General features: G+C 48.4%; 1 protein-coding gene across 1 annotated transcript in view; it reads left to right on the forward strand.

Annotated features, from left to right (window-relative positions):
* The window catches only part of Tubgcp3 (tubulin gamma complex component 3), a 47,991-nt gene extending 30,768 nt beyond the window's left edge, over nt 1-17,223 (forward strand). Inside the window, exons 15-22 of the mRNA XM_050137145.1 lie at nt 449-584; nt 1,240-1,308; nt 6,870-7,005; nt 9,451-9,539; nt 9,638-9,769; nt 11,698-11,838; nt 15,327-15,443; nt 16,171-17,223. Of these exons, the coding sequence (XP_049993102.1) occupies nt 449-584; nt 1,240-1,308; nt 6,870-7,005; nt 9,451-9,539; nt 9,638-9,769; nt 11,698-11,838; nt 15,327-15,443; nt 16,171-16,329 (979 nt within the window). The 3' untranslated portion in view covers nt 16,330-17,223. The remainder of the gene's footprint in view (nt 1-448; nt 585-1,239; nt 1,309-6,869; nt 7,006-9,450; nt 9,540-9,637; nt 9,770-11,697; nt 11,839-15,326; nt 15,444-16,170) is intronic.
* The last annotated feature ends 10,706 nt before the right edge of the window (nt 17,224-27,929 follow it).

Consider the following 27,929-nt stretch of genomic DNA (forward strand, 5'->3'; position numbering starts at 1 on the left):
CTACTCAGCGGTAAAAAACAATGACTTCTCGAATTTTGCATGCAAATGGATGGAAATAGAACACACTATCCTGAGTGAGGTAACCCAGACCCAAAAAGATGAACTTGGGATGTACTCACTCATAATTGGTTTCTAGAGATAAATAAAGGTCAGTGAGTCTATAATTTGATCTCCTAAAGAAGCTAAATAAGAAGGTGATCCCAAAGAAAAACATATAGCTATCCTCCTGATTATGGGAAGTAGACAAGATTGCCGGGCAAAAAATGGGATCTTGGGGGAGGGGGGGGAGGGAGGTAAGGGGAGATGGGGAGAGAAAAGTGAGAAGGGGAGGTTGGGGGGAACTTGGGAAACGGGATGTCTTCTCAGTTTTTGAACTTCTACTTTTTTTAATTCATAAGTTTTAAAAATTCAAGTAACAATAACTTTAATTTTGAACACGTTTCTTAAGACCAGAACTTGTTCGCCCAGCAACGACTTTATATCAACATAACTTGACGGGGATTCTTGAAACTGCTGTTAGAGCCACCAATGCTCAGTTTGACAGCCCGGAGATCCTTAGGAGGCTGGATGTGAGGCTGCTGGAGGTATGTGAGTCTGCCGGGGGCTTGTGAGGGTGTCGTGGGCATACGAGGGTGCCGGGGGCTTGTGAGGGTGTTGTGGGCATGGGAGGGTGCCGGGGGCTTGTGAGGGTGTTGAGGGCATGGGAGGGTGCCGGGGGCTTGTGAGGGTGTCGTGGGCATACGAGGGTGCCGGGGGCATGTGAGGGTGCTGGGGGCTTGTGAGGGTGTTGTGGGCATGCGAGGGTGCCGGGGACATCACGGATGCTTAGTGAAGTGAACCACACTTAATGGTAAATTGGAGGTGATACGCATGGTCAGCAGGCAGGGGCCACGTCTGCCCTCAGACCACTGGTGTCTGGAGGTGGTGGCAGAAGGGCTGTGCGTGGAGGTGAGGTTGTGAATGGGAGTCCTCACTGACTGACTGCGTCATTGCTAGAACCCATGCTTTTCTTGAAATGCAGGCTTTGGGGGTTTGGAGCCTGATAGGAGGCAGTGTGGTGTCGTCCGCAGAGGTGCTGCAGTGTTTGCAGAGCACATGTGACCACTGAGGGCGCTGGCGCTGAGGAGGAGGCAGATCTCTGTCGTCCATTACTTTACCGCCTTGTCTTAGAACAGTTAGCAGGCTCTTCAGCAGTAGGAACAAGCCTTTCAGTCACTTGTTTTGTTTTATTACTGTTAGGTCTCTCCAGGTGACACCGGGTGGGATGTCTTCAGCCTGGATTACCACGTTGATGGACCGATCGCCACCGTAAGAGCATTCTGTGTACTTGTGTGATGTTCACAGCTGTTTGGATTGCTGGCATTGTACTGTTTCAAACTGACTTCCTTGTCTAAAAACCAAGGTTCGAAGTCATTGTGCCGGTAGGGTTTACCCACTGAATAAGTTGCTTCAGCCAGAACTGTGCTTCAGATAATTATTAATGAGAGCTGAAATGCTCTATTAGTTTAAGAATTCTTAGAAATATCATTTGTTCTGTCACAGATTTCAGCAAGTGCTTAATAAATGCATTGTTCATTTTATGCCATTATTCTTAGACTGTAGCAACTAATTTAGGATAATTTGAAAGGAAGCACAAAGTATATTTTCGGGGAATTACATTTTCCTTCTCAGATGAAATTTGATATTAGCATTGATTTAAGCTGATGAGTCCATAGCTGTCGCGTTGTTCTTAGCTCTTTCACCTGTGTTGAGAAAGATGGGCCGCTTCTCTCTCCTACCACAGCTCAGAAGCTTGAGGGTTTGCCTTTACATGTCTGTCTCTAGGACTGAGTCAATCCTCCTGACCACAGAACCTCTGACACCAGTCATTTCTCTATCTGAAATGCGGGGGAACTACATTGTATTTCTATTTACCATTGGGGCTGTTTGCTAAGCATGGTCTGATTGGGCTCTAAAATCATCTCTCTAGTGCTTGGTGCAGAGTGACTTCATGACTGTCCCTTCTGTGGAATAAATCATGTTCACAGAGTGCCTTGTGTCTTAAGTCCACTGTGGCCCGCGAGCTGTTAGGGAGGTTTCTTTGACTCATGAATCTCATATTTGGCTTTGATCAGGTCAGAGCTACTGGTTTAAATGCACAACTATTCTTCAGTTTAATCTTTCGCCGTATTCATATTGGCCTTTTTCCTTGGCTTGTGTCCTGGGCACTGCTCTAAGTGGCGGTTAGTGTGCAGAACCATGGAGTATTTCAGCAAGTTATTTAGGGCTTTATATTATCTGCTTTGTTAGTTTGTGTGCATTATGTATTTTCATTCATGCAAGATACAGTAACCAGGCCCAGGATGTAGCTCAGTGCTAGAGCACTTACTTATGAATAAGGTCCTGAGTTCCATCTGAGGCCCCAGAGCCAAAGACCCCGTAGTAAAGATAATTGCATTGGTTGTTAAGGAATTGGAAGGGCTGTGATGAGTAGGGAGGAGTGTTGTCCAGGTGTGTCCTGTCAGCGTTCCATCGTGTGCTGGGTACGGCTAAAACTCAGGTTCTGAATACAGCTTTAGCAGGACTGAAGAACAGTTTATACCCAGCTTTCTTTTAACAACTCACTGTGACCGCTCTCTCTGGGCCACAGATCAATTGTAGGTCAGCTGTGTTGTCTGTGACAGCAGCCTGGGCTGCCAGATGGAGAAAGAAGAAAGGACTATGGGGTTGTTTGGTAGCTCAGCCAGGAGTAAGTGTAGGGGTGCTCTCCTGCATGACTTTTGGTGTTTCTGTTTGTGGGGGGTGGTGAAATTTTATCAATTGCCATAACTATAGGCATATTAGTACACAAGCACACTTGCTCAAACTAGTATTAGACACTGTTTGTCAGATATATTATCCAGAAGTCACTGAGATGTAAAAGGAGGGCCAGGGAGATGGCTCAGCGGGTTACGCATTTGCTGCACAAGCTTGGTGACTGTAGCTCCGATCTGCAGTTCTCATGCTGAGCGCCTGTCCAAGCCCTCCTGCAGTTTCAGCCATAGACGCTGTGCAAATTCTGATTGGTCTCAGTAATAAAACCCAAGTCAGACATAGGGGTAGATACTGAAAGATCAGAGAAGCGGAGCAGCCAGCCACTAGTTCTTTTTTTTAATGGTTTTTATTTTTCTCTGTTCCCCTCCCTGTCTCTCCCCTCCCCTTCTACTCTTTCCCATGATCCCCATGCTCCCAATTTACTCAGATCTTGTCTTTTTCTACTTCCCATGTAGATTAGATCCATGTATGTCTCTCTTAGGGTCCTCTTTGTTGTCTAGGTTCTCTGGGATTGTGAATTGTAGGCTGGTTTTTCTTTGCTTTATGTCTAGAAGTCACTTATGAGTGAGTACATACTATATTTGTCATTCTGGACCTAGGTTACCTCACTCAATATGATGTTTTCTAGATCCATTGATTTGCCCACATATATTAAGATGTCATTATTTTTTCCTGCTGTGTAGTACTCCATTGTGTAAATGTACCACATTTTCCTTATCTATTCTTTGGTCAAGGGGCATTTAGGTTGTTTCCAGGTTCTCAGCCAGTAGTTGTTACCTCTACTCAATCTTCAGACCAAAGGGACGATCCTGTTTCTAGGAATCCACAGACTGAATGCTTTGAGTTCCTGTCTCCTGCCTTATATTTCTCTCTCTGCCCAGCCATATCCCTTCCTATCTCCACTTTCCTAGTACTAGAATTAAAGGTGTGTGACTCTTGGGATTCAGCACCTGGGATTAAGGGTATGTGCCACCACTGCCTGACTTCTATGGCTAACTAGTATCTAGCTCTGCACTCAGATCTTTAGGCAAGCTCTACTTCTTAGATCACAAACAAAATATCGCCACATATAGGAAGCAGAAATGGGAGGTTACCAGAATAAACTGATACTGTTGGAGTAGTTGAATTAGTGAGCTCTGGGTTCAAACAAGAGACTAAATCAATACTAGGGGAGAGCAATTGAAGACATCTGCGTGCACATGCGCCCATAGTACACACAATGCAATTGAAGACATCTGCGTGCACATGCACCCATAATGCACACACATGCAATTGAAGACATCTGCATGCACATGCGCCCATAATGCACACACATGCAATTGAAGACATCTGCATGCACATACAACCATAGCACACACACATGCAATTGAAGACATCTGCATGCACATACAACCATAGCACACACACATGCAATTGAAGACATCTGCATGCACATACAACCATAGCACACACACATGCAATTGAAGACATCTGCATGCACATACAACCATAGTACACACACATGCAATTGAAGACATCTGCGTGCATATGCACCCATAATACACACACATGCTAAAAGAAAAACATGAAAGACAAAAGGGAAGCCTATTTTATAAACACAGTTTTTTTTTCTGCTTTTCCCTTGGCTAATTTGTGTGTTACCTGTTTCCGTTCTATTCTCATTAATTGTGGTTGTCATTTTTGAACAGAATTTAATTATAGTAGGAATATATCTTGTAGCAATCATATAATTATATCTTGTATAATAGCAATGTTAGCTTCTCTAATTCTAAGATATAAAATGTCAGTGAAATTTTGGATAAGTCTAATTTGGGACATTGTAAAATTCATAACCCAAGTTACTGAGGAACACATTAGCTAAATGCAGCTTATTAACTATGTGAAGTATTTCTTGTTGACCTTGCTTTTCATGAGCCCCAAATTATTTGTGGTAAAGTCCATTCAGATCTAAGTGTAGTGAGGTCACGGAATCTTGATTCAAGCTGCAGAAGGCTGATTTGGAGGACTTGGGGCCATGCTATGTGCTAGCATCCAAGATTGGTGAGGAAGGCTGGGAACAGGGCCTCATCAGGGCTGCTTGTTCCCACACTGAACAGGATGGAGACTTGCTCGTTGTTGAGATCTCTGCAGATGTGGAGTCTGGAGTTTGCTGTATTTCTGGACCATAGTCTCCCTTAGGTGAGCAGTGTAGCCAGATGGTAAAACTGTTATGGGTGGCACTTGCTTCTGGGTCAGAGCTGGGTGTCTTCCTTTTATACAGTCAGTACTTGAAAGATTATGGCTTAGCTGAATTTTTAAAGTCAATGAGAATAAGGTCCTTCAAAGACCACTTTATGATGTTTTGTGTATATAGAGAAGAATCCAGTAATTGACTCATAGTATCTAACTCAGCCATGCTTAATCTCTGTTATCACAGAGTGATAATTAATAGTGTAGGAAACCAGTGATACACAGATAATGCCCTAGACTCTTGGGTTTGATTTTTGAATTAGTTAAGAGTAGTTTCAGTCAGTCCTGAGTGTAGTTGTTTCCTAGTCCTCCATCATCATCATCATCATCATCACCACCATCATCATCACCATTACCATCATCACCATCATCATCACCATCACCACCACCACCATCATCATCACCACCACCACCACCACCACCACCACCACCATCATCATCATCACCATCACCACCACCACCACCACCACCACCACCACCACCACCACCACCACCACCACCACCATCGTTGTCATCATCTAGTGCTTTCCAGAGCCTGCCATTAAGTGGCATAGGAGAGAATGAATAGGCAGTCCCTGTGACTTAGATGTGCAAAGTACACAGAAGGGCACAAGATAAGTTGGCTTGCAGTTAGAGTTCTGTGCACTAAAGTGTAAGGAACAAGGATAAAGTCCAGGAGGAGACATCCTGGCATGGAGTATAGATGGACCAGTGGTGAGAAGAAAAGGTAGGCTGAGCACCGCAGGGTCTCAGGTAAAGTCAGAGGACAGGCATGGACAAAGCAAGGGTTTTTGATATCAGAGCTCTCTCTGAGCAGAGTATGACCTTCTTCCAATGTTGAAGACGTGTCCTGTGCTTCAGAGTCCGTGAGGCAGCTGTGATGGAGGGTATATGTATGGGCTGCCTCTGGTGGCTCTTATTTGAACGAAATTGTGTGAGGTTTGCCTGAATTTTGATTTGTGAAACCTAACCAGCACGGGAGGTCTGACAGGAGGTGGGCTTGAGGTGCTTGCTTGGGCAGCTACATCATGGTACCAGAAAGAGGTATTAGGACTGAGTCAGTAAGCCTGTAATGATGACCTCAGCATGGAGATGCTGCTGGGCTTGCCTCTACTGTCGTCACCAAAGCAAGTGAGCCCTCTGTCTGTGTCTCTTAGAATTTGGGGGTTACAGTCAGGGGTCCACATTTAGACTGATAGGGGCTTGGTTTAAAGTTTGGTCGAGTTACGGCTAGAGAGTTGGCTCAGTGGTTAGGAACACTTGCTGCTCTTCTAGAGGACCCACGTTCTACTCCCAGTGCCCAGACAGTGGCTCGCAACCCTCTGTAGCTATAGCCATGGGGATCCAATGTCCTTTTCTGACCTTCAGGGGCACAAGGCATGCCCATGGTGCACAGACATACATGTTGGCAAAACATAAAGAATAAAATAATTTTAAAAAACTGGATGTGGTGGTGCACACCTTTAATCTTAGCACTTGGGGGCAGAGACAGGCAAGTCTCTTGAGTTTGAGACCGGCCTGGACTACATAGGGAGTTCCAGGACGAGAAACCTGGTTTTGACAACTGGAGGGTTAAGATCTGTCTTTCTGTCACACTACCCTCACCCTTGTCCAGCTCCAAGACTGACATACACGTAGCTGTTGCTGCTGTTAGAGTCTGCCTGCCTGGCCTGTGGGGGAGCAGGTGGCTGTGGTTGCAGTGTGGTTCTTCTGAAGTGCGCTGCCTGCCTTACCTCTATACCACACAGAACGTGCTGGAGTCCTGTGTTTGCCTATGATGGGAAGGCGAGGACCTGGACTAGGAAATTCTTTGCACAAGAGCCACACCCTGCCTTTTGCCTCTGTAGGTGTTCACACGAGAATGCATGAGCCACTACCTGAGAGTGTTTAACTTCCTGTGGAGGGCCAAGCGCATGGAGTACATCCTCACGGACATACGGAAAGGACACATGTGCAATGCGAAACTCCTAAGGAACATGCCAGGTAAAGCCGGGGACCCAGCTGCATCTGTGCTGCCACACCACCGTTCTTTTGTAGCTGCACTGAAAGACCTCACTCTTGGGCCTTGGGTTGGAGCATTGGTCTTGACTTCATTAGAGAGTAAGAGAAAATTAAGTCACAGTGGATTTTTTTCCATACCATGAAGATTCTTTTAAAATCATATTTGTTTTTTTGCTGATGTACATGTTTAATTTAAAAAATAGTAAAAAAAAATGTCTGTGTGAGTGTCTGAGTCTGTGTATGTGCACCATGTGTGCTTGGTACATACAGAGACCAGAAGAGGGTGTTGGGTCCTCTGGAATTGGCCTTATAGATGATTGTGAGCTGCTCTGGGGTCCTGGTCATCTGACCAGATTCTTTGAAGGAGCAGAAGCCATGGAGGACTTGGAAGGAGGCATAGATGACAGTTTTCTGGTCACTGCATCTAGGAAGCTTTGGTGACAAGAGGTTGGAATGGTTGCCGAGGAGTTAGCCTCCTCCTGTGTCACAGTCTCACTTGCCACCGCTGCTCACTGCTCCTTGCTCAGCCTGTGCCTGCAGTAGACAGGGAAGGTGGGAGGCCGAGCCCGCTCACTGTCTACTGAGAAACCGTGGGAACCAAGGGTTAGCTTTCTGCACTCATTCTATTGGTTTTCCTTAACCACATTTTATCACTTCTGAAGTCAGCATGTTCCTCTGTCTCCACTCCTTAGGGTGTCCGAAGCTGCTGAGCTGCAGCCATCAGTGACTGCATTGCCTGCATGTATGTCAGCCACAGCCTTGGTTGCCTTTGGAAAGATGGCCCAGTGGTTCTGGACGGAGCTGTAGGAGGGCAGTGCATTACTAACCACTGCAGGGAGAGGGGCAGGCACTGGGAAGTGACTTGGGCCTACAGACTGATGGGCAGCGCAGGCCGGTCTGCTTGGCAGCTGTTTTCTTTGTGGTGATATAGTTAATAATGATGCATCTTACAAAGTTGGTACCTTAGATGCCTTCCTCTTCCAAACCTGTGTCCCGGTAACTTGATGTTAGTGGGCAGATGAGCCCTCTCTGCCTGCCTTGGGTTTGACTGCCTACGGGACTAAATTTGTAAACAAGTCCTCGGGACTGCACACAGTTTGAGCTCAACAGTGAGTTGTTGTCTTTGTGAGTGACACTTGCCTGTAATGAATTCATACAGTCCGATTGATGTTAGAGGGACATGAGGGCAACTGGATGTTGAGCACAAGACATGGTGAAAAATGCTGCTTCCTAAAACCTTTTAAATCCCAAGTGTTGGAAAATGAATTAGATAGGTATTTGATTGAGCCAACTTAAACAGCAGAACCAGGGAAGTGCAAGTTGGGGAGGAATTTTAAAAGAAATCTTGGATTTAGGGAGTGTCTGCCTGGAGCAAGGAGCTGCTCCAGCAGCTCACACTGAAGATCTTCGAGTAGCCTTTAGAGGGCAGTAGACAGCCAGGAATGAGTCTGTCTATCTAGGGTCTAGGTAAGCCCAGGGAAGGACTCTGAGTATTTCCTTGCTTATGCGTATGTGCACCCTGTATGTGCATCGTGTGTATGCCTGGTGTCTTCAGAGCCAGAAGAGGGTGTTGGGTCTCCTGAAATTGGCATTACTGACAGTTATGAGCTATTATGTGGGTACTGAGAAACTCTGCAAGAACCCTGGGGCCTGTCCCTGTAGATTCCTTGGGCTGACAACTTTTGCACAAAAACCCCTGGTGCCTGACACTCTCTGAGGAGTTTGTATTCAGCCTAGATAGGGAAGGCAACAGCAGAATTCCACCCTAGTCTAGGTCTGTGATCCAGTAAATTTAATTGGGATCACTCATAGGAGTAAGGGTGACTTCCATGTGGCTAAACCATGAAAAAATTTCCTTCTTCCCCAGCAATTGGTAATTGCTTGTGTGTCCCGGGGAAGGGCTGATAAATCTCATGCAGTTTGTTCACGAGGGGCTATTAGTGGGCTCAGCCTGGGAGAGTCTGCAATAATCACAGGCTGCTCTGATTTAAGATGTACTCTCCATGTCTTGGCCAGAGGGCAGTTCTGCAATATCCTGCTTTGGTTTTTGCTTACTCCCAGGCCCTTGCCTGAGGGACACTACATGGGTACCGGGGATCTGAAATCATGTCCATATGCCTGCAAAGCGAGTACTCCTGCCGTCGAGCCGTCTCCCTAGCTCCGTACTTATCTGTCAAATATGATTGTATCTTGTTTCATGCTGTTCCTTCTCAGGCCTTATCTTTGGTAAAGTAATATGTTTCTCCTGGATTGTGTAGCCAGGTTCTTTAGCTAAAGCACAGAAGTGGGTGGAGAGCTTGTTTCCTGCTTGGGAGTCTGGAATAAGACTTGTGGCTTCATGAGAGGGCAGCATACAGGCAGGGGTCTGTGCTGTCGTTGCCCCCCCCCCCCCCACACACACACACAATGACGCTCTGTCGCTTGCAGAGTTCTCCGGGGTTCTGCACCAGTGTCACATCCTGGCCTCCGAGATGGTCCACTTCATTCATCAAATGCAGTACTACATTACCTTTGAGGTAAGCTGCTTCCTGCCCTGGGCAGTGTGGCTCAGTGGTATGATGGGTGCTACCTTGAGAAGAATAGGCCTTCCCAGAGTCTCATCTCGTCCCTTTAGGTTCTCGAGTGCTCCTGGGATGAGCTTTGGAACAGAGTGCAACAGGCCCAGGACTTGGACCACATCATCGCAGCGCACGAGGCATTCCTGGACACCATCACCTCCCGCTGTCTCCTGGACAGCGACTCCAGGGTAGGTCTTCCCGCCTACAAACCAGAGCTGAAACTGTCAAATACAGCAGCTTGGGAATTGGCAGATACTACTGCATCAGTGATACCTGAGAAAGGTTTATTAAACTAGGTGTTTGCGGGTCACATTCTGAGCAGAATTGTAATAAAACTGGTGAAGTGAGAGTGTACTCTACCATCTGCTGTGTCTGTGTCAGCAGCAGTGAGCAGCAGTGCGCTGTTGATGATGTAGGAACAGCAGAATTCATCCTGAGTGACGGCCTTTGGACCCCAGCAAGGCATCTAGTCATTAAAACAAGTGGTGGCATGGATGGAAGCCCCAAAGGATGCAGATGCCCTAGACTGAGTACCCATCTGGTGTCATGTTCTTAGTCTAGGGATAGCGGCGTTTTAGTCAATGGCGTGTGGCTGCATGAAATCAAACAGACTGTGTAGAGCTATGAGCATCCCCCGGCCCAGGTCTTTTTGCTGAATCTCTTTCTTGTAGAGGCCCCTGTTCTGGGAAGGTGCTGAGTAGCAAGGCTCTGGAGTTCTGATTTCCTTTAAAGATCTGGATTGAGAAAGAACACGTCCTGAGCGTGTATCAGGGAAACCGCACCTGGGTGAAGCCTCCAGAGCATTCCTTACAGTGTGCACTGCTCGAGACATCCCAGGCCTGTAGGGAGCGCTGCTGCCTGTGTTTTACCAAGTCTTCTGTGTCTGGTCACCTGCATTAGCCTACTGTGGTGGAGAAAGTATTGGATAAACTGAATTGTTAGTGAGTGTACAACAAATAGTGATCCAAGGCACTGCTCTGTGGAATCTGCTTCCTACAAAACTGAAATAATGGCATTAGAAGCACTTAAAATACTCGAGCATGCTTAGTAACTTATGAAATGTGCATCTGGAGTGGTCCGGGATCCTGCTGAGCATTCACTAAGTCCAGAACTGCAGTGGGTGCCTGTCACACCTATGTTTGTTGTGAAGGTATCCTCAGACAATCTCTGTGATGTGCATTAGACATGGAGCACTCACTCGTGGGCCAGAGTCAGTGTTCACACTGGTGACAGGCTCTCCTGATTTCAGAGGCACAATGTATATTTGTGGGAATTAAATAATATGATTCACCATGGTAACCATGTAGATGTCTGTGCTACCTTTTTCAGACTGTTTCATGTTGCTTTGCATAGGTTAAACAGGTGTTAAGTCACAGATGTAATGTTGGAATTGCTAAGGACTACACCCACACAGGCACCCTACTAAGTGTGCTCTCTGTGGCTGTGCTAACAAGGGGACTGAGCCATAGGAGGATGGGAAGTGCCTGACACAAACTGAGTCACCCTAACTCTTGCCTTTGCAGACTGGCTGTGGGTATGAGCAAAGTCCAGAGAGTCTGCTGCTGCCTGCCTCTAGGGCAGTGGACACAGGGATGTTTGGGGTGGCTCCCAACCAGCTTTATAGAAGGAGCCCTGCCTTAGGCTCCAACAGGCCTGGGGCTGTGCCTTTGTGGGTGCTTGATGTAATGATTGTTAGTTTGGTTTAGAACAGGGTCCTGCTATGTAGCTCAGACTGGCCTGGGACTTGTGATTCTCCTGCCTCAGCTTCCAGTGTGCTGAGATTAGAGGTGTAAATGGAGATTGTGCTTTTATTTCCTGGCTACCCAGACTCAAATAATGACAAAAAAAAAAAAAAAACTATATTACCATACTGTTTGGCCAATGGCTCAGGTATTTAGTGTGTGTTCACACTGTGCAGTAGATGTTACGTTAAACAGCCCATTCTCAAGTCAGCTCAGTCCTGGGGACTCCAGGAGCCCCTGTGACAGCATTGACTGCTTTGGCAGGGACCAGTGTCTCAGGGCTAGAGGGGACAAAGCTCTAGTGTCATATCTTGTAGAAACACCTCACTGGCGTGTTGAGGTTCCGCTCATTTAAAAATGCCATGCCTTTTCAGGTACTTTTAAATCAACTCAGAGCTGTGTTTGATCAAATTATTGAACTTCAAAATGCCCAAGATGCGATGTACAGAGCCGCTCTGGAAGAATTACAGAGGCGGCTACAGTTTGAAGAGAAAAAGAAACAGCGTGAAATCGAGGTAGGTATGAAACTCATGCTTTTGCTGTTGGCCAGTCACATGGGCGGCAGCAACAGCTTTTCTGCTGAAATCTCCGCCTACACTGAGGTGGTCTGTAGTCTACTCTGGGTCAGGGGAAGTTCTAACTGCTGTCAAATTGAGTGATGTCCCAGTGTCCAAACTTGACCCTGTCTGTACTGTTATCTCCAGAGTCAGCCTGGTGCTGTGTCACTGACTTGAAGCTGCAGTGGTTTGTGGGTAATTCTGAAGAGCCATGAGATTTGCACATACATAATCTCCTGACCCATGCCGAGCAGCCTGTGTGTGACTGGCAGACACAGGATTCCACCTTAGCCATCTCTGTGCTGTTGTCATGGCTTGACTTGTAAAGTAATCATGATACTGTGACCTCAGTGTCTGGTTTTCACAGGTGGCAGGCATGGCACTTAGCCAACATCAGTCAGCTTCAGTCCTGCTGGCCGCTCCCTTCTGAACCCGCCCTCTGGAAAGCTGTCTGACTATGTGTCACATGACACTGAAATCAGCCTTTAAGAGTTTACTGGTCCAGGCAGGTGTGGTGGCGCACACCTTTCATCCCACCACTCAGGAGGTAGAGGCAGGTGGATCTCTGAATTCAAGGCTAGCCTGGTCTACAGAGTGAGTTTCAGAACAGCCAGGGATGTATAGTAAGACCCTGTCTCAAAAAAAAAAAAAATCAAACAAACAAAAATAGATTTGTCATTCTGATAATAGCATGTGTGCAGGTGATGGTTTCCCCAGATGTCAGCTCTCAGCGACAGAAGAGCCACGGGCACATAGTAAGTGCAGGCCTATTGGGTGTGTTTCAGAGACACCTGATCAGGTAGGGCGAGCTGTGATGCTGAAACTGCCTGCGGAATCCATTTAAATCCAACAGTCTCTCAGATTTGGTCCACTGAGTCTGTGAGAGGTGGGACTGGCTCCTGAAAGGGTTTCGGCATCTTGAGTGCCTTGCTGCGGAGGTTGGCTTCCGCGTTCTGTCATGTTGCTGTTAGGTGGAGCAGTCCCAGAGGTCCTTCCTTCTGCAATTCATGGCTCCTCCCTACTCTCTTCCCACTTTTCTTCTCAAAACCCCTTCTGTTATTATGATATTTCCAATTCAAATTTAGGATTGAAGGGCTTTTACTTCTTTTAGTTTTAAAAACTACATTTTACACATTGACACTCCTGGATTCTAGCATTAGCATACTTACTTCCTGCTGCCTGTGACTCCCACACTTCTGTACACACCGTGTTCCATGAGATTCTCTTTTACTTCCCTGAGGGTCTGTCCCACTAGGCGAGAGCATTCAGAATCACTGTGTCCTGAACCGTGAAGTGTTGGTGCGGATTAACTGGCTTAATTCCTGCTGCTCTCTGTGTAGTAGAACATGCATGTGAAGCTCCATATTTTTATTAGTTGATGGAAATGGAAAATATGTCACAGAATGTTTGAGATCATTCCAAGAATACAGAGTCTGTATTGGTCTAATAAAATTACTTTGCAAAATAAAAGAAAAAATAGTTAATCCCAAGTAAAATCTGATTAAAGATCTGTGTGGCAGATCTGTCCATTTGTGAACTCTGAGAGCTTGGTAGGTGAGGATGAGACGAGGCACTGATGGTCCCCCAGTGTGAGCATGGCAGGGAAAGCGGGGTCTTTTGCAGAGTGGTTGGCATCAAATCAAAGAGAACCCTGAGGTGAATTATTGGAATGAGTGAGTTTGTCCAGCAGTCTAGAAAAAAATTAATCTGCAGCAGTCAGTTTTCTTTCTCTCAGTGGCAGGTGGGATGAACGTTGAAAATCAACAACGTGATGTGCGCATTTCCATAAGGAATGCTATCGACAACTTGACTTTCTTGAATTCTTGGTGTCCGGCAAGGCTCCTGGAGCCAGTCCCCTATGCTGAGTTCTTCCAACTGTAACAAAGTATCCTGATGAAGCAGCCTAGAGGGGAGAGGGTTTGTTTCTGTTCACAATTCAGGCTGTATACAGTGGCAGACATTTGAGGAGCTGTATCATGTCAAGTAGACAAAGCAGAAAGTTGTAATGACTAACTTCCTGCTTTGTCTACTTGACACATGAATACATTACTCTTAAGCCACACGCTTCTGTCTTAGTTAGGATTTCTATTGCTGTAATGAAGCATTGTGACCCAAAGTAAGTTGGAGAGGAAAGGGTTTATTTGGCTTACACTTCCACATTGGAGTCCATCACTGAAGGAAGTCAGGGCAGGAACTCAAGCAGGCAGGAACCTGGAGGCAGGAGCTGATGCAGAGGTCATGGAGGGTGCTGCTTACTGACTTGCCTTCCATGGCTTGTTCAGCCTGCTTTCTTAGAGAATCCAGGACCAGCAGCCCAGGGGTAGCACCACCCACAATGGGCCAGGCCCTCCACCTTCAGCTGCTAACTAAAAAAATGCACCACAGGTTTGATCACAGCACGATCTCATGGAGACCTTCTCTCAGGTCACTATAGCTGTGTCGGGTTGACATTATTAGTCAGTCACCTTCTCCTCCTTGTCCCCAGTCTCACGCCACTCTCCTAACGTAAAATACAGTCCCATTTTAAAGTCCAGTGCTGTAGATGTCCTGTGGACTCCTATAGATCAGAAACAGCTCACATACGTCCAACATATAATGGCATAGAATAAACTTTTCTGTTTATTCAAAATGAAACAATCAAGGGCATGGCAAAGAATAATCAAACCCAAACCTAAGATCCAACAGTGCTAATACCAAATCCTGCTGCTCTGTCTGTGCCCAGCAGGATTTGTTTCCGTTCACTAAAGGGGAAGAAACCTGTTGAGAGTACAGTCGGCCCTGCTGGAAAAGCTACCACCCTGCCTAGCCACAGTTCCATTGCCAGGCAGTGTGAGGCACCTGAGGCCGATGAGACTCAGAAGGAGCAAGCCTGAGCTCTGAATATCAATGGGCAAACCACATAAAATGCAGATGAGAAGCCCTAGCAAAATAACAGTTTCTTAAGACCAGAGTGTCTGCCAGGAATGCAAAGGTTCCGATGAGAAAATGTAGTGAATGGAATTTACCATGTGCGCTGATGAAGAGAACTTGTAACTCCCACACAGGCTGGCTGGACATATGTGCAGTCAAGTCTACCGTTTCCTGGGGGAAGAGATGGGATATGGTCTCACTGTGACAACCCAGTCTGGCCTCAGTTTAACTGTTCTCTTGCCTCAGGTGGTATTACAGGTGTGGACTACCATGCATGTGTGGCTGAAAATGACCTTTTAGTATGAGAGTAGATGGATGTGTCTCTAGGGAGACTGCGAGAGGAGTTCCCCCTGGAGTCAGGAGTTCCAGCACTCAGACTACTGTCTGAATGAGGGACCATGGACGGACACAGGGCCACCTCTCCCGTGGTGCACAGAGTGGGAATGGGTCTCACAGTGTCGTGCTCAGCCTGTGGTGCTGTTGGTATCACATCAGGAGGCGTCCAGCAGTTGAACTGGCTGCTTCTAATTGTCCAGGGCCAGTGGGGAGTGACGGCGGCAGAGGAAGAGGAGGAGAACAGGAGGATCCGCGAATTCCAGGACTCCATACCAAAAATGTGTTCACAGCTGCGAATACTGACGCACTTCTACCAGGTGTGTATAAGCACAAACCACGGTGCCCTCTTCCATGGCAGCGCTTGCTTTCAGATGATGGAGATCTAGGTCATCCTTGTCACAGGACCAGCATTTAGGGTGGTGTGCCTCGGGAGCTGCTGTCCCCCTGAGGATTCATCCTCTCTCGGCTCTCCTGGGGCAGCTGTCCAGCTCGGATGAGAGCCTGACGGGTGATTGGCACTGGGAACCTGTGACTTCCCATGCTCTTCAGAGTGACTCACTGAGTGTCGTTGCCTTGGAAGGTGCAGGCAGAGTGGGTTTGTTGAGAGATCTAAGCCATGACTACTCTAGGGACTTTGCTACATCAGCATCTGACAGACCTTGTGTCCTACAGGAAGGCTGCCTTTCACACTGGTGTGCAGCCCCAGGAGTGGTTTCGAGCTTGAATCCATTCCCCTGTAGAGTGATGACCCAGCATGCATTTGTAAGTGAGATGCCAGGGCTGACCTGTGGACCCTGAGCTCTATGCTCACCACAGAATAAGATGTCTTAGCATCTGTGACTCGGCTTATTCCTGGGGCGTGAATGCAGAGGGGATGTCAGGCGGCCAGGTGTTCTTGCACAGAATGTGTGCATTGCCTGTCTAACTGTGCCAAAAGTGGCGCCTGCTGGGAGCATTCCTGCTAGAGGCTTGTTGGTGCAGTGGCCCTGGGAGAGCCTACTGGACAAGGTGTTCCAACTGATTCTCCTCCGGTTTCCATCCTAGGGTGTTGTGCAACAGTTTCTGGTGTTGCTGACGACCAGCTCTGATGAAAGTCTCCGGTTTCTCAGCTTCAGGTTGGACTTCAATGAACATTACAAAGCCAGAGAACCCAGGCTCCGGGTTTCTCTGGTCGGTAGGGGGCGACGCAGTTCCCACACGTGAGACTGTTGCAGGGTTATTAGACACCCACTGGAGCCCAGACCCTCCAGGCAGCTGGAGCTGCAGGTGCCCCTGTCTGCACACAGGCCACAGTGTTTCAGCACTATGTCTGCTGGGAGAAGTCTTGTTACCCTCTGGACTTGAGTGTAATGTTGCCGAGTTCAGCAGGCTGCTCACCTACAACGTAGTCTTCGTAGTTGAAAGACGCTGTGATGTGCTGGGGCATCTTATTTCCACCACCTCATTTGTATCTGTCACTTTAAAAACAGCAAACTGGTTCCTGCCAAAACAAAACAGAAAACCTAGGACAGTGGTGTGTTCCTAAACTAAGAGTAATGTCTGCTATTTTTTAGCATCCTCTGTAGAGACAGTTTTGTTACCATGATCACACTAAGTTGGAACGTGTCTCTGAGAAAACGCACACACGTTTTACTTTGGTTCTAGTGTTTGACACAGTAGCCTGCACAAGGACACGGATACCCAAGCGTCGCCTCTACACACTTGTTCTTACTTTCTCTTCCAAAGTTTACATTTTTATATTTAGTTTGCTATTTCAGATAACCTGTAAAGCAGTACAAAGGACAGGGCCACGTGGAGCAGGGCTGGCTCGGCTGGCAGCGCCCAGTTGCAGGCCACCAGCTGAGCAGCGCGGGTGCCAGTCAAGCAAGGCGGAATCGTTTTATTTTCAGATTGTGATAAGTGTTGGAAAGAAATTGACTTGGATATTGGAGGTTTCCCTTCTCCTTGCCTATTTTTTCATTGTAAATATTTATATACTACTGACCAGATAATGAAGGGAACTGTTTTTTTGTAAAAATATCCTATCCGGTCACATAATTATGCCTTTTTTATGTTGCATAAGTGAGAACTTAGAGAATTAAAAACCATTATCTTTCAGATGCGTTGTGTGTTCCTTGTGTAGTCTGAAAAAACTGTCCGCTTGCTGGGTTTGTGAGTTGGAGCTGCTGGAATTTGATTGATTGTGTTACAGTGCATGATCGGTTTAATTTGTGAAACTCATAGACCACTTGGAGTGCAGCTCTTGAGAGAGCAAGATAGCATTGCTGTGCACTGGTCCCTTCCACCAGCGGACGGCACACCCTGCTCTGTTTAAAGTTCTGGGATACTGGGGAGACCTGGCATCACAGAAGTGAATCCACGGTGATGGCCAGGAGTTCTCAGTACATAGCTTTAACCTAATTTTACCTAAAGCTGAGTGTAGTGGCGCCTGCCTGCAACCTCTATCTGAATGGGTAGAGGCAGGAGGACCAGGAGTTCAAGGTCATCCTTTGCTGCACAGGGAGGGTGAAACAGGTTCCTTGGGATATGCACCCCCCCCCCCCAAAAAAAAAAGAGTTCATAAAATCAGAACTTTGAAGCAAGTTTCCCTCCCATAAGACTTTGCAGCCATTCTGGTGTGTGGTATATTTCCAGGAGACATCTCCAGTGTCTTTTGATCATGGCACTGCTTTGTCTTGTTCTGGTCCCAGGTGCCCTAGGGTTAGTCCTTGTAGAAGCCCAACAGATAGCTCTAGTGGCTCTGTCCTCAGGGGCAACGGAATGGGGAGAGGCTGGCCGGCCTGGGCCTCGCCGTGCACGGCAGGCTTTCCCTGGAGCTGAGGACCACACTCCGTCACCATACAGGAGGGGGGGCGTCCATTTCCTGTGGGACACAAACAGGACTTCAGTGACCTCATGGTGGCATGACAGGGAGACAGCTGTGCAGCAGGCACTTCATCCTAGCAAAAAGAGAGAAAACCTGCCAATCTTGTTTGTGGTGGCAGATGGCACTGCGAGTAAGCCGCCGGGCAGATATTCTGAAAACCACGGAGACACTGCACCCGCCTCTCCTGGGTAGATGCTACAAATGATGTTTTGACAGTGAACAAGGAGATAAACACCTCTCAAAAGACGTGCATCTGTGCGAAAACATTTTGAAGATGGGTTTTCAGAAATGTTATAAAATTTTATGATTTCGTCGGTAAGGGTGATGTGTGTTTCTGCTTTCCTTTGTCTCAAACAGTTAAGAAATTCGGAAATGTGGTTTTAAGACTCGTTCTAAATGTTCAAGGCAGTGAGTTTTGGTAGGTGCTCCCACCTGTCAAAAACACAGTTGAGAACATTTACCCCCAGAGCATGAGTATTTGCTGGTCCGACTGGAACAGAAGCCTGGCGGCTTGTTGTCCAGCTGGTGAGGCATGTCTCCAGCCTGCCTTCTGGCCTGCAGTCCTCCTAGGGAGCTGCCATTTTCAGGTGTTGCAGTCATAGGAGCCGAGGTGGCACAGAGGCATCGCTTCCCATTATGCAATGCAGTGTTAAGCCAAGTGCTTCAGAGGTAGGAAAGCCTCACCAAGCTCAGCTCTGGACGTTCTACACATTTCCCTGTAAGGAAGAAAAGGCAGGTGGCCGCTATTGTGGTTTACAATCTCACCCTCTTCTTTGGAAGTTTGTTTCAATTCAGCAGCACCAGTAACATTCTGACAGTTCTCCTTAGAACTGGTCCCCGCTTCCCCACGCTCACACCTCAAGCCTGCTGCCTCCTTCCTGCCAGGGCCTCCCCAGAGCTGGGATTGTAGGTGAGTGCCAGCCCTGGCTTCACGTTTTTAAAATCAGTTTCAGGCGTGGGATCTTCAGAGGATGGTGTCCCATGTCCCACAGGAGCAGCATGACTTCGTGACTTGGGCTGTGTTACTTTGCCTGCCTAAAACACCTGATTGGTCTAATAAAGAGCTGAATGGCCAATAGCAAGGCAGTAGAAAGGATGGGTGGAGCTGGTAGGCAGAGAATAAGTAGGAGGAAAAATCTGGGAAGGAAGATCGAGGAGCAAGAGGAAGAGAAGGAGGAGGAGAGAGGCCTCCAGGGATCAGCCATCCAGCTACACAGCAAGCCACAGAGTAAGAAATAAAGAAAGGTATATAGAATTGAGAATAATAAAAGCCCAGAGGCAAAAGGTAGACAGAATAATTTAAGAACAGCTGGCTAGAAATAAGCCAAGCTAAGGCCAAGCATTCATAGTAAGGATGTCTCTGTGTGTTTATTTGGGAGCAGGATAGTGGGCCTTTAAAGAGTTAAAAAAAAAAAAAAACTACAGATACCAGCACAACACAAAACAGACACACGGATCCATGGAATAGAATAGAGGACACGGACTTAGGATCACACAGCCGTAGCCACCTGAGTTTTGACAGAGGCTGAAACAATAAGCATGGGAGAAACGGGCACCTTCAGCACACCTGCTGGTAGAATTGGGCATGACCATCAGTTCCAGCTGCAGTAAAGACTTTCATGTGAAACCTGAACCCTAGCACTACCAGAGGGAAAAGGCAGAGAAGTCTTTAAGATCTCAGCACGGGTGCTTTCCGAGCCGGCTCCACGAAGAGACGGAGCTGCATGAAATTGAAAGGCTTCGGCACAGCACGGGAAGCAAGCGAGGAAGCAGCAGCTTCCAATAGATTTCTGCTAGCTATACGTCAGGCAGAGGTTTGACATCCAGAATACACGGAGAACTCAAACAGAACAAACGGCAGCCAAAACAACTCAATAAGAAATGGGCTAATGAAGAGTTCTCATAAGGAGAAATATAAACAGCCAGTAGATGCGGAAAGACGTTCAACCCCATGCTATCAGAGGATAAAGTCAGAAGGACGTTGAGTTCTGTCTCACTGGTCACAATGACAGCTGCTCAGGAAGCAGCAAATGCTGGTATCGATGTGGACGAAGGGAACCATCAACTGTTAGCTCTACTGTGGGAATCAGTATAGAGCCTCTTCCAGATGCCAAAAGAGGACCCACTGCGCAGCCCAGATAGCCCCACCACACGACCCAGATAGACCCACCGTGCGACCTAGGTAGGTCCACCACGTGACCCAGGTAGACCCACTGTGTGATCCAGGTAGGTCCACTGAGTGGCCCAGATAGGCCGCTCCTGGATGGTAATCCAGACTCCCAGTCCACACATCCCAGAGACACCTGCCCATCAGGGTCTAAAACTGCTCACAGAGCCAAGCAGCAGAACCGAGGGAGGTTCCACTCAATCAAGTTACATTGTTGGTAGGAAAATGGATGCAACGGGAGATTAATCACATTAAATAAATTAAGGCAGTCTGTGGATGAACATGTATGTGGGTTTTTTTCTCTCTAGATCTTAAAGATGTATAAAATCATGGACGGACACATGACATGAGAGAAGAAGACAGAGCATCTAGGGGAACAGACTCTAATGGAGAAGAAAGAGGACACAGGTCTATAAAAGGAAGTATGTTCAAAGCATCTGCATAAACTTGAACGAATATAGCCTGTGTTGCCTATTACCACTATTTAGTCATTATAAGCCAAGCTCAGGTAGTAGGTTGGTGCCCACTGTTCTATGGAGCCTCCACCCTTGGGATGGAAGTGTTTGGCTGGCATCATGGGGGGTCCGGCTGGCGATGCCCCTGCTGAACCACTACCGCTGCCCCTGCCTGGCAGCCCCACTCCGCAGGTCATCTCACGCCCTCGCTGCGGTGGCTCAAAGGGTCTCTTAAGGTAGTTTGCACACACATTTATTAATTTTCTGTGAAACAGAGAGTGGCCAGGCGTCTCCAAGAAAACAAGGCTCCTGCCTTGCGAGTCTGTGCCGTCTGTGCTGCTTGGGATGCCAGGATGGGGCAGCCTGAGGCTAGTGCCTGGGGCTGAGGTGAAGGCACGCACTCCCCTCATGCCTGCAGCTCTGTAATAGGGCTGGACATGCACTCCTTCCATCTGTGGGGAGTCAGGCCCCTGGGTACCCTCTAATCAGGCCTGATCTGCTTTTCCTGCTTAGAGTCCACTCCTAGGGGCGTCGGAGCTAAGGAATGGAGCTGCAGCCATCTATGGCTCTCTCTCAGTCAGCCCTCCTCACCTCAGTGCCCCTGTGGGAATGAGCCTCATTCTTACCTCTGCAAATCCCAAAACCCCATGTTTACTTCAGGCAGAAGAGCTACCTGTTCAGTGCTATTAGAGCTTGTATGAAACTTTAGACTGGGATGCTATGACCAGCGAAGACCTCACCCAGTCACTGTCTCTCCCCCCTCCCCCTCCTTCTCCTGCCTGCTTCCTGCTCTGACTAAGTCTGGGACTCTGCTGCTCCGGAGCAAGGCCCTTCTCTCTGGTGAATTCTAAACTGAAGTCACACAGCTGGCTAGTAAATCAAATTTGATAAATAAACAAGCCGTTCTTTCGAGTATTGTCCTTAGGTCTTATTTCTCTTGTCTCCCTTCATTAGAGGTTTTGATTGTCATCTCTGCGGCTCAACAGACAGTACAATCTGCCCTGTTAATTTTGTAATTGAGGTCTGTGCAAACACATCGCCACAGCCCCGGGGAATGTTTACCCTTCCTCAGCTGAGCACACAGTACAGTGTTTGTTGAATAAGATCCGACTGAAAAGGCACAAATCAAGCATTTAAAAATAGAACAAGGACTTGAAGCGCCGAGTGTCGATATCCCCATCGAGTATCTAGTGATGGCAAATGGAGGAGCTGGTTCTGTGGCTCCTCGTGGCTCCTGGGGTCTCGTCCCCACAGATACCGTCTGTTGAGCAGACAGCAGCGCGCTGCATGGCTCAGCCGGGGAGACCATGTTTCAAACAGTTGCCCTTTTCGTTAACCCAAAGCTGACACTTGTTGCTATGGGTTCTTCTCGTGTCTCTGAGGAGTGGAAATCTTCACTCTGATCGGCTTGGTGGCCAAGTTGATGAATGAGACCCTGAAGAACCACGAGGCTTAGAGTAGACCCTCCTGAGAAGAACAGTGCTCAAACTTAATGGACCCTGAGGAGAATGACACAGTCCTTCCCTGCTCTCGGCCCCAGTCTGCAGAGGTCTGTGCGTAGCCTGGGTTGGCCTGTGGGACCTGGAAGCAGCAGCAAAGCCTCCATGCTCCTCTGTTCCCTCACTGCAGCACCAGCCAGAGATGCATGCGTGCAGCCTGACTGTCTTTAACACACTGGCAAGCATCTAAGTTGGCGAGTCGGGGGCAGCATCCTTTAACTGTGACGGCACATTAGCAGGTCTCTGCTATGATTCACTGGCTCTTCCCTCTTAAATTTTCATTTGCGTGTTAAGATCCCCGGGGTCACAGACCATCAGCCACTGCCCTGAAGGCAACAGGACTACCCAAACCTCAAGTCTAAGTGCCTATCTGAGGGGGAGGAGAAATGCTCGACCTGAGCTGGGAGGGGCTCGAGCTGTGATGGAAGGCATGGGAACTGTGCGCAGGGCCTGTGGTGAGCACGTCTGTGCAGGGACAAACAGGAAAAGCAGTAGGAATGGGAGCCCTGGGTGTAAAATGGGACTGTCTGGAATGAGGCGTGCCCCCAAACCCTGGAGGAATGCCCACAATGGCTGCTGGCCTCATAGCACCTGGAGTGAGCAGTGGGCACAGTAATAAACGCCAAGTGGACCAGGAGCCCTCTAGCATGGCCACCCTGTCATCCGCCACTAAAAGGTGCAGGGGCATCAGCTAGTGGGTTGTGTCACCCAGAGCAAGGCCGCAGGGACAATGAGGAGAGCTGAGAGCAGGGTGGACATGAGGAGTCGTCTGTGGTACCCACCCCAGGAGGAAGCCTTTAGTGAGAATGGACCCTGGATTGTCCTTGCAGTGCCCCCACAATCTCATCATGGAGGTACTCGAAGCTCCTGTCAGGTCGCTTGGCTTTATGCATGCCCGCCAGCATGTCCTCCCTCCATCCAGCCATATCCATTGCTCAGGAAGTGAGACAGTGACTTCCTGTTGGTAAGGATGTCGTCAAGAGAGAAGTGGTGTCCTCCACAGTAAGGAGTCAGGCTTCCTTTGACCACTGCGTGAGAGACAAGGAGCTGTACTTCTTCCATCAGTACCCCTGAAGCAGGCAACTGACAAGGTTTCCAGAGGACAGACCCTCAGAGTGGCCTCAGTTCTGGAGAGAGAGAGAGAGAGAGAGAGAGAGAGAGAGAGAGAGAGAGAGAGAGAGAGAGAGAGAGAGAGAGCGCGCTCCGAGGTCACAATCAGGCTGAAACCAGAATAGCCTCTTGCCCTCTGAGCAAGTCCGCAGAGTCAGAGTTACCCTTGGGGTGCCCCTCCAGAGCCTCTGCTGAAGGTTCTGAGTTTTGGACAGTGCTCCCCCCCCCCCCCAGCTGTAAGTAGACGCACTGAAGTTTACTTCTACTTACACACAACAGTAAGAGGACATCACTGACTGGTGGTGGCACCAGAGCCTTGTCGTTCCACCCTGGGGCTGTCCCCATGGCACCTGTGCAGGTGTTGTGTTGGGACCAGACACCGTTCTCCCAGGCAATGAAAGTGCCCTCGTTATAGGTCGTCCATGTGGCACCTAGCTCGTACATTGTTCTCAGGTTCCCCACCCACTCCAAGCCATTTTCCTTCAAGACCACGTTGGGCTCACTCCTCACGGTTCCAACTGGCGCTGTGTCCAGAGCTGAAGGGACAGCGGCAGGGGAACATTCCTGGTGGCTCCTCCCAATGTGTGACCCCTTAGATGCACGGTATGAGCACAGGGCAGCAGCCTGTTGTCCTTTTCCCTCCCCTACAGGAAAGCCTCTCTTTGTGGCTGGGAAGGAGGCGGTCTAAAACCAGGTTCATCCACATACCAGACGTGCCCCAGGTCCTTAAGTCTTTCCGGGTCGACAGTGCCCCGCCCTGCATTCCTTGACTTTGCTGCAGAAGCGGTGAGATGGGGGCTGGGGGGCCATGACACGGATCAAACAGGGTTTCTTGATAGCTGCTGGGGAGCAAAATTGCTGGAGGCCCCCTGATTCATGTCAGGGATGCAGAGCCTTGGGGGGGGTGTGGGAGAGGACTTGGTGGGCAGTGGCCCTCTAGTGGCCTCCTGTCAGCTAGGACCTCCCTGATTGGCCAGGTAGGTGCTGTTTTTGGAGGATCCATGGGGAGGCAGTGCAGGACAGTGGTTGTGATTCTGGACCAGGGCAGCACCGGGATCAGAAGCAGAATGCTGACCTGTGTCTCCCAGGCGAAGGCAGGGCCCTGTGATGGTTCATCTGCCAGCATGGCTAGCTCTGAGCTTCCACACATTTCTGATCCCAGCTGGATGTTCCAGAGTTAACAATGCACTAGACAGAGAAGCTGAAGGAAAGACTGTCGGGGAAGGGGACATCCTCCTTTCTATGTCTGTAGCATAGATTCTTGTGTGAGACTGCAGCCTGGGCGTTTGTGTCCCCCACGTCTGGCCTGCTGGTCTCAGCGGTCATTGAGTCAGCCGGCCAATTTTCCTTCCAGTTCTGACGATCATGTCCTCGAAGTTGTCACCTCTGTTTTCCAGTCTACATCAGTTCTCACAGCCACAGCTGTCACTTCCAGTTCGGAGGAAAGACAGACTTCGCTCCAAGGTCACCATGGTGGTCAGGCGTGCAGGTTACGCTGTGGGGGAGCTGGGGCTGCCTCGAGGGCCCCTGCCAGCCACGCCCTGCCTTTCCACCTGCCTGAGGCCCGTGTTTGCTCGCGGGGTGTGTGATACAGGACCGCAGAGCCACCTTTTGTAATGCTCCATTGCCAGTGACTGTAATCGAGCTGAGTGTCACGTGGGGACTTCAACTAGAAAACGTTTCTCAGCCACTTTGAACCAGATGGCTTTTTAACCGCCTCAGTGGCCTGATACTTCCAGATGAAAATTTGCTCCATAGGGAAACAGTGCAGCTTCTGCTGTCAGGGAGTTCTAAGGACGGGAGACACAACTGCAAAACATCTGGTGCGTGTCCTGGAAGAGCCGTGGGATCCTATGGGGTACAGCAGTTGCCTGGAGGTGGTAGGCAAAGCTCCCATGCCAAAGGGCAGCAGGCTTATTCTGGAACTAAACACGAGTGGCCATGGACCAGAAGCCCCCAAGCACCGTGTTCCGACATAATTGTTTTGTGAAAGTTTTACAGAAACAACCGCGGGGACTGCAGAGATGGTGCTGAGGTTACGATGAGCACTGCTCTTGCAGAGAACCCAGGTTCCGTTCCCACCCCATCAGATGACTCACAGCTGTGTAACTTCAGCTCCTGGGGATTCCGTGCCCTTCTGGCCTCTGTGTGCACTGCACTCACATGAGCAAACCCACAGATGGAGCAACATATGCATGTATGGATGTTTTCAATATTAAAATTAAGTGTGCTGGCAAGTGATATGTCAACTTGACACAAACTAAACCTATCTGGGAGGAGGGAACCTCACTTGAAAATAACCTCTGTGAGATGGGGCTGTAGGCAAGCATGTAGGATGGGGCTGTAGGTGAGACTGTAGGGTGGGGCTGTAGGCAAGATGGTAAGATAGGGCTGTAGGCAAGCCAGTAGGATGGGGCTGTAGGCAAGAGGGTAAGATGGGGCTGTAAGCGAGACTGTAGGGTGGGGCTGTAGGTGAGACTGTAGGGCATTTTCTTAATGCTCCACAGAGGAGGGCCCAGGGCATTGAAGGTGGGTAGGACCATCCCTGGCTGATTGTCCTGGGTTCTATAAGAAAGGCTGAGAAAGCCATAAAGAGCAAGCCAGTAAGCAGCACCCCTCCATGGCCTCTGCATCAGTTTCTGCCTCCAGGTTCCTACCCTGTTTGCGTTCTTGCCTTGGCTTCCCTCAAAGGACTATGGCTGAATATGTAAGCCAAATAAATCCTTTCCTCCCTAACTTGCTTTCGAGCATGGTGTTTCATCATAGCAATAATATCCCTACCAGGACAGAAATTGGTACCAGGACAGTGGGGTGTTGTTGTGACATACCTGACCATGTTGTTTGTGGGAGGACAATGGAATGACTTTGGAACTTTGGACTAGCAACGCCCTTGGGTGCTGAGAACTCAGTGAGCTGTCCTGCAGGAGCTTGAAAGAAGGGAATGTTCAGGTCAATGCAGATGGAGGCCTGGCTTGTGAAGTTTCAGAGGGAAGCAAAGACTACCAGGCCTTCCGTGTGAAGAATCTGTGGTGTCAGGTCAGCTGGGGCTGAAGGATCAGCCATGATTAACAAGAGTCCAGAGTCACTGAAATAGAACCTTTGTGTTACTTGGACAATGGATGCTGGTCAGCTGGAGCTGAGAAATTAGTGGTGATTAAGAAGAGACCAGCATTGTTGGTGAAGTCTCCTGGGAAGTGTTTCCTGAGAGTCGGCACCCAGAAGCCGTGTTTCAGAGGCAGCCAGGGTTGTATCTCATGCTGGAAGCTGAACAAGGTACTGGTTTTGAAGGCATAAAGGATTTGGGGAGAGTAGCCGAGGCTTGGCCTTGTAAGAAGCTACAAGACTATTGGTGAAGATGCAGGTGGAGTGGCAGTTGAAGCCCCAGGATTCTAGGGGTCATGGAGAAAAACTGAGCCTTTGTACAATGAAGAGAGCCGCAGCCGGTTTCAGCAGATAATGCCAGTACGATGGGATTTCCACCAAGAACAGCAGCAGCCATGGAGTGGAGCCAGCCAGAGCCTAGAAGACAGCTGTGTGTGCTGCAGAGGGAGAAGTGACCCAAGTCCTTTGGAGGAGTCCAGAAGATCGTGAGTGGACACTGAGTTATTTACACTGTTGGGAGTTTGTTTTTTCTTTCTTCAGTTTGTGACTGCTCCCTGGTTCTTCTCTCTCCAAGTAGGAAAGTAATTTAGTTTTAATTTTACAGGAGCCCACAGGTGAGAGCTTTCAAACTTTTAAAAAGAGATTTGGGAGTTTTACGGAGACTTTTGATTCTAAAAGAGACTAGCTATTTTTAAAGAGACAACTATTAAGGTGTTTGAATTTATAAAGTTGTGGGGCTTGGTTTGTAAAATATTTCATAGTACGATTTTTTTATTAGTGTGTGATCTTGGGGATGAACAAGAAAGGAAATGTTGTATCTTAACAGAGATGTGCTTATGTGTCATGATGTGGGATTCCCCTCTGTATGCTATGAATATGTTTTATTACCATTGGTTGTTAAAGAAGCTGTTTTGGCCAGTGGCCTAGTAGAGTAAAGCCAGATGGGAAATCTGAAGAGAGATATAGAAAGTAGGCTGAGTAGAAGAGACACCATGTAGCTGCCAATGGAAAATGCTGCCAGCTGCCAGCCAGAACTTTACCAGTAGGCTACAGCCTCATGATAATACATAGATTAATAGAAATGGGTTAATTTAAGATGTGAGAGTTAGCTAGAAATATGCCTAAGCTATTGACTAAACAGTGTTGTAATTGGTGTGGTTTCTGTGTTATTCGGGTCAAGTTGACAGAGGGTCAGTTGTGCTGGCCAGTTTTATGTCCACCCGGCTCAAACTAAAGTCACCCTAGCAAAGGGAACTTGAGTTGAGAAAATGCCTCTATAAGATGGGGCTGTAGGCACCAAGCCTGTAGGGCATTTTCTTAATGATCCATAGAGGAGGGCCCAGACCTTGTGGTGCGGCCACACCTGGGCTGGTGGTCCTGAGTTCTGTAAGAAAGCGGGCTGAGCAAGATGTGAGGAGCAAGCCAGTAAACAGCACCCCTCCAAGGCCTCTGCATCAGCTCCTGCCTCCAGGTCGGGTTCCAGGCCAGTTTGAGTTCCTGCCTTGGCTTCCCTCAGTGAACTCTAGATATGGAAGCCAAATAAACCCTTCCCTCCGCGGGTTGCTTGTTTCTCATGGTGTTTTATCACTGCAATCATAACCCTA

This window comes from Alexandromys fortis, unplaced genomic scaffold (genome assembly GCF_014885135.2).
Source record: "Alexandromys fortis isolate MF-2015 unplaced genomic scaffold, M_Fortis_MF-2015_v1.1 scaffold_3, whole genome shotgun sequence".
NCBI classification, from domain to species: Eukaryota; Metazoa; Chordata; class Mammalia; order Rodentia; family Cricetidae; genus Alexandromys; species Alexandromys fortis.